At 34.3% G+C, this 9,871-nt stretch overlaps 1 protein-coding gene across 2 annotated transcripts; it reads left to right on the top strand.

Annotated features, from left to right (window-relative positions):
* The first annotated feature begins 5,214 nt into the window (after positions 1-5,214).
* LOC18105004 (uncharacterized) lies at positions 5,215-8,707 on the top strand. Of its 2 annotated transcripts, none has more exons than XM_006375003.3 (6): positions 5,215-5,662; positions 6,870-6,996; positions 7,493-7,632; positions 7,754-7,816; positions 7,906-7,974; positions 8,350-8,707. In XM_006375003.3, exons 1-6 carry the CDS (start codon positions 5,447-5,449, stop codon positions 8,419-8,421), a joined length of 687 nt encoding a protein of 228 aa, XP_006375065.1. In that variant the 5' UTR covers positions 5,215-5,446; the 3' UTR covers positions 8,422-8,707. The 2 variants fall into 2 exon arrangements, with proteins under 2 accessions (XP_006375065.1, XP_006375064.1); XM_006375002.3 differs by having other exon boundaries at positions 5,218-5,662; positions 6,870-7,005.
* The last annotated feature ends 1,164 nt before the right edge of the window (positions 8,708-9,871 follow it).

Below are 9,871 nucleotides of genomic sequence, written 5' to 3'. Positions count from 1 at the left end.
TGTTTGCCAAATCCAAAGATTTGATAAGCCTTCATTACGTGTAGTTCTGTTCAGTCCACAGATGGGCCTTCCGCTACATGGATTTTGTCAGCTATGCTCACTGTCTGGTCCGAGGGGTCCTCTTATGGAACCATATTTATCAGACCTGCTTGAAGGTACCGGTTGTGTGCTTGTCAAGTCGAGATTAACAGGTAAACTCAAATCCATCCTAAAATAATATAATATCACTTTATTTTTTTAAAAAAAATCAAACAAAATTATCTGGAAGAAAATTTTATAAAATAAAAACAATATCATTTTAAATAAAAAATAAAAAACAAAGTTCTTAGAGTTGAAATGGTTGATTCTCATGAGTCAAATTCCAAGATTATTAGAAAAAAACCGGGCTTGTACTAGGCTCCAAATCTATCTTACCAAGCCAAGTCGGGTTCATAACCATAGATGGAACTCCTTCAAAGCCTGGATCAGCATAATTTATTTCATTGTTGTTAGCTCTTGTATTGTTATTTTTTCTGGAGCGAATTGTCCCCTGTGATTCAATGACCCTCATGGTGCACATTGACAGTGGGCACAACAATTTATTACAAGAATCATTTGATTGGACCGAACTACGGTAATTTGGATAGCTCTGTTGCCAGAAGTGATGGTGGAAGGATGCGAGGTAATGGGACCAGCCAGCAACTTTATCCGAGTACATATTGCTGCCTGAAGCAAATCCTTCATGAATAAAGCCAGCTAACATCACCAAACAGAAAATATAAAAACTCAGGGGACCAAGCGTGTCGATGTGTGTTGTAGCCATCTGATTAAAAAAAAAAAAAAAAAGGACCCAGAACAAGTAACTGTTGATCCGATTTATCCCCAGTCACATGCCCGTGCCTAACTCTTCGAACTGGCCTGAGTTGAAATCAAGTTCCCCGGCGGGGGGGGGGGGGGGGGGGGGGCATCGAACATGTTCTCCAAGTAAAGGGCTCGTGGCTTCCCCTCGTCCTTTTTTTGTTTTGTTATGTAAGTTTGATGGGAAAATAGCGTGCAACTGTATGTATCTCGAAGGCCAAAAATAGTAAAATACAGCAGGAACTGCAATTATAATAAACAAGCATGCCATGGGTCCAAGCCAGATGCACAAAGCAGGGCCTTTTTCCTGCCTGGTCCCTCCTCAGGACTTCAGTAGCAAAAGCCACTCCTGTCCAGGTAATGTGGGAGCAGTGGGTCGCGGTTCAGGTGTACAGTATCCCCCTTGAAGAATATTGTGAAATCGGAAGCCGAGGGAACTGTCTTGTACGGTAATTACATGTACTCGGAGGAGGGATTTCACTCACTTACAAACCTGCCACTGCCATTTTCACCAGAAACGTTGTTGCTATTCAAATGGCTTCATCAGTGGATGACATTCTTTAAGATTTACGATGAGACGACAAACAGTGAAACATGTCGCCTCTAATTCAATTCCATCCAGATGCATCTAAACCTCCCAGCAAACTTGTAACCTCAGCCCTAGTCTCGAGCGAGCTAGCTAGCTAGCTAGCTGGACACTAGTGCCAGCGATTTAATGTCACCTAGCATAAGGCTTGAAAACCAAAGATAATGGCCTCGGTAGATACTGAGATTAATTTGGAATTCCTTTTCTTTTTTTCATAGTAAAAAACATCATCAAGTCATCCATCGAGATCAATTATTCCTTCTCAATTCTAGCAACCAAACAATACACGACACGTGGTAAAAATAGATTTTCACGAACTTTAAAATCACTTCAATTATAGACAGCATTCTAATTTGATAAGACTTAAATGTAAATAATTGATTTTTAATAGCTTGAAGAATTATTTTAAACAATAAGCTAAATAGAAATCAAGCTAAATAAATATTTCAATCTAACTAGAAAATAAATTAAAAAAAATGATGAAACAACAACTTTCATCTAATGATCATGAAAGAATCTCATAAAATCTTAGTCATTAAAATAATTAATTTAAAAATTATACATGTTTTTATCAATAAATTCATTTTATTTTACCACAGTTGTCCTTAAATTCAGGAAGTATTATGAATATAGTATTTTTTTGTTTTTTTTAAATGTATTTTAATTATAAATATAATAAATTGATGTTTTTTAATTAACTTCAATACTTCATATGTAAAATATTAAAAAATTATATTTTAATATATTTAAAAATAAAAAAATATTTTAAAAAAATATCATGTATCACAACATTAAGTATTTTTAGATTATGCTTGACATTTCAATCCAGCTGTGTTTTTAAAATTTATTTTTTATTTTAAAATTATTTCAACTTTTTAGTGTTAAAAATAATTTTTTAAAAATTTTAAAATATTAATTTAATACATTTTAAATAAAATATATTTTAAAAATCAAAACAAATCCAGGCAGACGGAGAAACTTGGCAGAAGTTTCATCTCAATGAAAGAAAAGGTTTACTACAATTACGGAATTACCACAACGGAGAGAGAAGACGGGGAAAAGAAAAGGTTAGTTACATGGTGGAGCCCAGTGTCTTGTCTCCTTTAGCTATCACACCTTATCTGAGGGTTCCTACCTGCTGCCCGGTGCCACAGCTATCACCCCATTCTCTGGTATCTTCTAAATCTTTTCGGTTCTCGCTCCCTGAGTTACTATCCTTTCAACCACTTCCTGTCGACACGTCAAGGCTACCGGCACCGGATTTTAATTTCCAAACCGATAGCTAATTCCGGTGAATTTAGCCTGATTGCATTCATTATTTGAGCATGTGTATGTAAATCAAGAATGGATAAAAGTGATTATGTGCCCTGTGGTGCACTAAGTTATAATGATGCACTCCCCGGATTAAAGAATACATAAGGTATTGGACCCATAACTGGCAATTAAATGGTTTGATGATCAGGTAGGACATGTGATGCCAGAATTTTTTGCTCGGAAATATATAAAAATAATATTTTTTTATTTTTTAAAATTATTTTTAAAATCTATATATCAAAACGATCTTAAACTATATATAAAATGTAATTTTAAACATAAAAAACTCAAAATTTAGCAAAATAATGATTACACCGTCCGGCAAAACACTTAATCCAACTATTGTTGTAGTTAAAACCGGATTTTGTAATTTTTTGAGTTTTTTTTACTTGAAGTTAATGTTTTTATTATTTTAATGTGCAGGTGTTAAAATTAATTTTTAAAAATAAAAAAAATATTATTTTTATGTATTTTTGAAAAAAAAAATATTTTAAAAAGCAACCGTTACTGTTACTGCACTCTAAAAATACTACCTAAGTACGTGTTTAGTGTTGTAGTTCAGAGTATTTTAAAAAAATGTTTTTTATTTAAAAATATATAAAAATATTATTTAAAATTTATTTTATACTAGCAGGCTAAAATTATAAAAAATATTAATTTAATATTTTTTTCAAATCAACCACAATTTTAATACATACTTATTAAACGCAATGTCTAATTGTAATCCTAAACAGTCACTAGAAATCAACTGTTGATGGTCGTCAATTGTGGCGGGAAAATCCGGAGGGAAAATAAAGGCAAGATATATTTTTTTAGGTATTTTAATTTTCAATATGGAGGCAAAGCAAATAAATTTGGTATTTCGTGGTGGATAGGACAACACCGACGGAAGGTAGCGCCTTCCCCGCTCGTGGGCCCCGCATATGAATTTCGGGTTTCCGTTACGTTTCCCTTCTGCCGTTTCCCCTTTTCCTTTTTCCATCCCGTTTGCTTTTGTTGTTTATTCTTAAAAGAAAAAAACTTTTGTTGTCTCTGCGATAAAATTACCAAACACCATTTTTCCTTTGAGATCTTTTCATTTCCTTAAAAAAAAAAAAAAACACAACTCTCCCTTGTTTTATCTCATTCATAGACGACCATGGAAAGAAACATAGACAATGGTAAAATCTAAGAAAAAATAGCCTTGTTATTTTATAGTTTAGTTATTTTCATATTTATTTTTTGTGTTTTTAAAAATTATAATTTTCATTGTAAATTTTATTGTACTTGTAATGATTTTCATTATAAATTATTATGTAACTTAGTCTATTTTATACTCAACAAGAATATAAACAATAATTTTTAAGAATATAAAAAATAACTATAAAAACAACTAAACTATAAAAAAAAATTATGAGAATTTCCCCTAAGTGTATTACTATTTTAAAACTAATTAAAGTCAATTTACTTATATTAAGAATTAATCATTATTAGCCCTTACCAATGAAGTATTGGTCTGACGGTTAAAACACTACTATATCTTTATAAGGATGAAAATACAAGTTTGATCCTCATAAAATGTATTTATTAAGAAGGGCAGTCACGAACTTCGAATGGAACTGGTCTCATTTTTTAAAAGAATGTGAGGATATTCAGATAATTTTTTTTTTAAAAAAACTTAAGATATATACGTAGATGAAACTAATTGAATATAAACATGCTCCTTCTCTCTGAAAAATCAAAGAAATTATTTCTTTCCTTGACACCTCATCGAATCATTAAAGGTTTGTTTTGCATAACTTTAATCATTTGAATCCATACCAAAGACGAATAACAAAGTTTATATTAATTGCCACTCTACCTTATATTTTTTTAAAATTCAATTCTTAGATAAAGGAAGTGTTTGAGCTTGTGTTTTTTAAAGTATTTTAATATGTTAATATAAAGATAAAAATATTTTTATATATTTTTAAATAAAAAATATCTATACAAAGCGTCATGCACTAAAATATTAAATACATACTAAAAAAATAAATTAAAAAAATTATATTCTACCCAAATAACTACTGAATAATTTTCTCCCGAGAATTATTTTTCTCTATCACATCATGATTCTTCAATTGAAAATAACAAGAACACAGGAAGGTACATATCCCAACTCCTGCCTTACAAGAACCCCAATTTCTATATCTTCTTGTTCTATTCCTGTGTTTAGTTATTCAAGATAAAAAAAAAAAAAACCAACTCCAAATTCAAAAGCACCACAGCACCAGGAGCAAGGTCAATTCCGTCATTTCAAGTCGCACCCCCACTAGCCTCGCCTCTTGCAACAAGTCAAACAGTCAAACTCACTTGAATAAACAATCCAATCCAAAACCGCTATTAAGGAAGTGCTTTTATGCATGATTAACGACACTATCTTCTCTTTCTTACGTGTCGCCCTCCTACTGGTCCATTCTCTCTCGTCGGGATTCATGGTTACACAACCAATAAACATAGCCAGGAGTCACTCTCATCTTTTCTCTCTCCCACACAAACACAAAACTCTCTCTCTCTAAAAACTGTGTTTTTTCTCCTACAAAAATCTCTAAATTTCACTACTACATCTCTCCCCTCGTCCCGCAAAACATTCACTGCCTTGCTCTGCAATGCACGATCTTCATTTCGAGTTTTGAAACTCGAATTTTGACTCACTGAGTTGTTTATAGATACAGTTATTCATTATTAATAATGTTCGAGACAATGGAGAGTTCAGTCAATGGAGGAGGAGTTGGAGGAGGGTTTTCTCACTTACAGAGCTGTGGTGACAGCAGTGAAGAAGAGCTTTCTGTGCTGCCACGTCATACTAAAGTGGTAGTTACTGGGAATAACCGTACCAAGTCGGTGCTTGTGGGTCTTCAAGGTGTTGTCAAGAAGGCTGTTGGGCTTGGCGGGTGGCATTGGCTGGTAAATTTTTCGACTTTTTTTTTGGGTTTTAAGAATCCAGGAAAAATGGGTTTTTTATGTACTGTCATCTGTGGTTTGGTTTGCTTTTGATTGGTAGTATCTTTTGCAATGCAGGTCAATCTAATGGTTTTGGGTCTGGATTTTGTGTTAATGTGATACTATTTTATTGACCACTTGCTTTAATTTTTCATTTTCTTATCACAGAAGATAAAATTGTGGAGAATGAATGCTTAAATGTCAAACTTTGCAAGAATTAAGGCGTTTTATGGTAATTGGAAGCTATAACTAAGGGGTTCAGGAAATGGGTTTTCATTGCATGTGGATTTTTACTCATGGATCTGGTGTTTTGATGGGCCTTTTGTAATGTGGGATTTCAAATGTATGATTTTTGAGGTTTTTAGGTTTATTTTGATTGTTTTGGTGTTCTTCGTCTGCTTTGGATTGCTTCTTAGCTTTGCATGATGGGGCTATGCCGGGGGATCTTGTTTTGATTCATTTTTAAATGATATTCTTTTGGTTATGCAAATTTGTTTTTTCAGACATTATCTGAATTCACTTGGACTAAATAATTTATTAGATTCCGTAGTTCTCTTGCATGCTTGTTTTTTCAGGCTTCTTTTAACATCTTCTGAAACTTGTTTTGCTTCCTGGGTTACTGATGGAATTCCCTAATTTTGCCTTCGAATACCCCTTCTATTTGTTTATCTAGCGTCTGTATTTGATATATACCTCTCAATTTTTTACTGCTGAAATTTGAAACATCTTTCGATACGGGCTAAAGACAATAAAGCTGGTTTTTTTAAGAATGTTCCACTCCACTTTAGGTAATATCCTTTAAACGTTTGATCACTCTCTTTAACTGGTTTTTTTATTATTGGGAAAAAAAAGATTTGGTATTTGTTCCCATTTTCTGCTGTGGTTTGTTGTTTCTTTTTGCTTAGTGAAGCATTTTACCTATTAGGTGAATTGCTTGTCATGATATTTTTAGTATAATGATCAGGAAAGTCTAAAATATGTATCTTTGCCTAAACTCCAAAATGGAACTTATTTTATTTACTTCACTGCTTCATTTCAACCGTTTCTTGACTTTTGCTCTCTTGCTGATGTCTACCAACTTGTCTATGAATCAGTTTATCATCTGTATGATGTCATTCCAGGCATTTGCAATGTTCTGATATCTTTGATTCTCTGATCACTAAAAATACAGGTCCTGACAAATGGCATAGAAGTCAAGCTACAGAGGAATGCCCTTAGTGTGATTGAGGCTCCCACGGGCAATGAGGATGATGATGATCTGGAATTTGATAATGTGCAATGGAATGGATTGGATATGGGTGAGCTTGGTTAGTAAATCTCTCTTCATAAATAATGTCTTCTGATTCCCAAATTTTAGCGAGACTTGTTTTAGCAGAGCTCTGTTAAAAGTTGTGGAAACAATCCTGGTATTCAACAGAAAATAAGCTATCAATCTCATGATTACCTTGCACTGCTGTGCTGGTTTATGCTAATTGCACCCATGTTTCTGCATAAACTTTCTTAATTGATACCTGTGTCCTTTCCTATCGTCTTGGTAAAAAACGTATGGCATTGGTTAGGGGAATCCTTAGTCTTTTCGGTGTAGTTAAATGTTTGCTTGGACTCTTACCGTAGGTTCGTAATAGTATATGCTATTATTAGCGAAAGGGGTAAAGTTTGGCACATAGGATCCATTCTGTCTCCCACCTTTTACTTTTCACTATTGCTAAAAGCTCCCTTGTATCATTTCCTTTTCTTTTGGTTGGGTCCACCTCCCTTTTAATTTTTTGTTTTTTGTCATCCCTAATTTTCCAGCATCCTATGACACTCAAAAGTCCCATAGATCAAGGAATCGGACTCATAAATCAACAGGATCATCTCACAAGACTATGAGCAGGTCTCTCTCTTGTGACTCGCAGTCTAAGGGCTCTGTCTCAACACCTCGTGGGACCACGGTAAATAAAACTTTACTTAGTACTTCTATTCATTTTTTTTTCCTTTCATGATCTAATTTTAACAAGAAATAACTACAGAAATGTATTAATATCTTTTTCTTATCGACTCTTCCCACTACAGAAGGTTGACCTCAGCAAGTTGGAGATGGCTGCTCTGTGGAGATATTGGCGACATTTTAATCTTGTGAGTGTTTTTTTAGAGGGAAACTTAAACAATTAACTCAATACATTCTGTCGCATGCCCAACTTAATTAACATCATGAATTTTTCTAGGTGGATGCCATCCCCAACCCTTCTAAGGAGCAACTGATTGATGTTGTTCAGAGGCATTTTATGTCGCAGGTACTTGAAAAATTGGACAATTCATGCCATGGTTTTCTCGCAGTTATTTCCTCGTGATTTACTTTCATATATATATATATATATATTCATCGATTTAAATGTATTGTATGGGACTGAGAATTAGATGCTTTTTGAAAAAAAATGGTAGGCAAGTATATTTGATGGACACTTTGCTCATATTTGCGAACTAGTTGCTGGCTGAACTGGAGATTTGAAAAACTCTTGCTTCTCTGAAACACTAGTGTTCATGAATTTTAATCAGGATTTATTTTCCCTTTCTGTTTTGAAACACAAGGGTCTGTAATGGAAGGTTACTAATAGTTTTCGGATTTTCAGACAATCATAATCTGAACATTATGTCTTTTGCTGGTGCAGCAAATGGACGAGTTGCAGGTCATTGTGGGATTTGTCCAGGCTGCAAAAAGACTGAAGACCGTCTGCAAATGACCCTGAGACAGAGATATCTGAGTTTCTTTGTCCATGCTAACAGATACTTGGTACTTGAATACCCCTCCCCCATGTGTAACATATGTATCCCTGGCTTGCTTATCATCGTATCTATCACTAGGTTAGTATTTTACCCTGTCAGAGCTATAGAGGTTCCTTCTTTTTGTTAGTGTAGCTATGTAGATATATGTAAAAACTGGTGAGGTGACTGGACCTCTAAGAAGTAAGTCCCCGTGGCTGTCTTCTAAGCTTGGTTTAATTAATGTACTGCTGACTTTGAGGGAAATGGGTTTCTGAAAGTGTATATATTCTTGGATCTTTGTAGGCCAATTTGATTTCCTCGTGCCACGGGTCCCGTGCTTCATAAATGATAATCTGGTTAATTTTGAAGATGAAATGGGAGCTACCGCTTTAGATTTGGAAACTTTTAATTGGCCATGGAAAGCGGGGTACATGGTGAATATTTTTTAAAGTGAAGAAAACCCTTAACAAATCTCCACTAGCTAGGTCAACAAAGAAGTGATTAGCTAATAATTAAAGGGATAATTGCACTACAAGCATGTCTATTCTTCAAGTTTTTCTCGACGGAATACGTGGATTTTTATTTTTTTCAAGACCACCAAACAAGTTCTGTTAAACTTCCGTCAATTTCCTTTTGTTATCCAGATTACCATGTAACAATTTTGGAGCTAACTTTCCCTCCCAAATGATCTTGTTAAATTGTACTGTTTCTAAGAAGCATTTTAACAAACAGATTATTCATACTTCAAAAGAAGCATTTTGCATTAAATTGGCAGGGCTTAAGACCACTCTTATCCATGACATGTTTTAAATTCATCTTCATACATGATTCTCACTTCATTTATATACACAATAGCTTCACTGAAGCATTTCTACAAGCATGTCATGTACATTGTTAGTGTTGTCTAAAACCCCATAACACATGCTACGCAGATTACCCCTAACACAATACTATGCCGATTACTTGTTGCTAGGTTTATCCAATCGTCATAACATAGAACTTACTACACCTCCCTCCACAATAATCTGTTACCATGATCGAAATCCGCGTCAACAGTATTGAAAAATAGAAGATAAAGAAAGGCGATTCATAAACCCGTAACCAAATATTTCTACTATTTCTCCTGCTCCTTTACAGCTCGGCTTTAATCTGATTGATTTTTCTCAATAAGCGAGGGATGATGACTCTGCTTCTTTCACACATTGGGGGATCAATCCAAATGGAAATATTACAGCCTCCATTTTTCTTCAAATGGGCGCACAGCTTGAAATTGGTAGTGGTCAACTTTTCATTCGTTCAATTGAAAGATTGGAAAATGAAGGATGGAAGGAATGGGAGCTTTACTCGAAAACGCTCCAAATCATCTGGGAGGGAAAGTCCCCTCCAACAAAGAAAAGGGTAAAATCATAATTCAGTATTTTAGGCAGT

The sequence above is a fragment of the Populus trichocarpa genome, chromosome 14 (genome assembly GCF_000002775.5).
Source record: "Populus trichocarpa isolate Nisqually-1 chromosome 14, P.trichocarpa_v4.1, whole genome shotgun sequence".
NCBI lineage: Eukaryota > Viridiplantae > Streptophyta > Magnoliopsida > Malpighiales > Salicaceae > Populus > Populus trichocarpa.
Note: the sequence above shows the minus strand (reverse complement) of the source record. Positions and strands in the feature narration are given on the sequence as shown.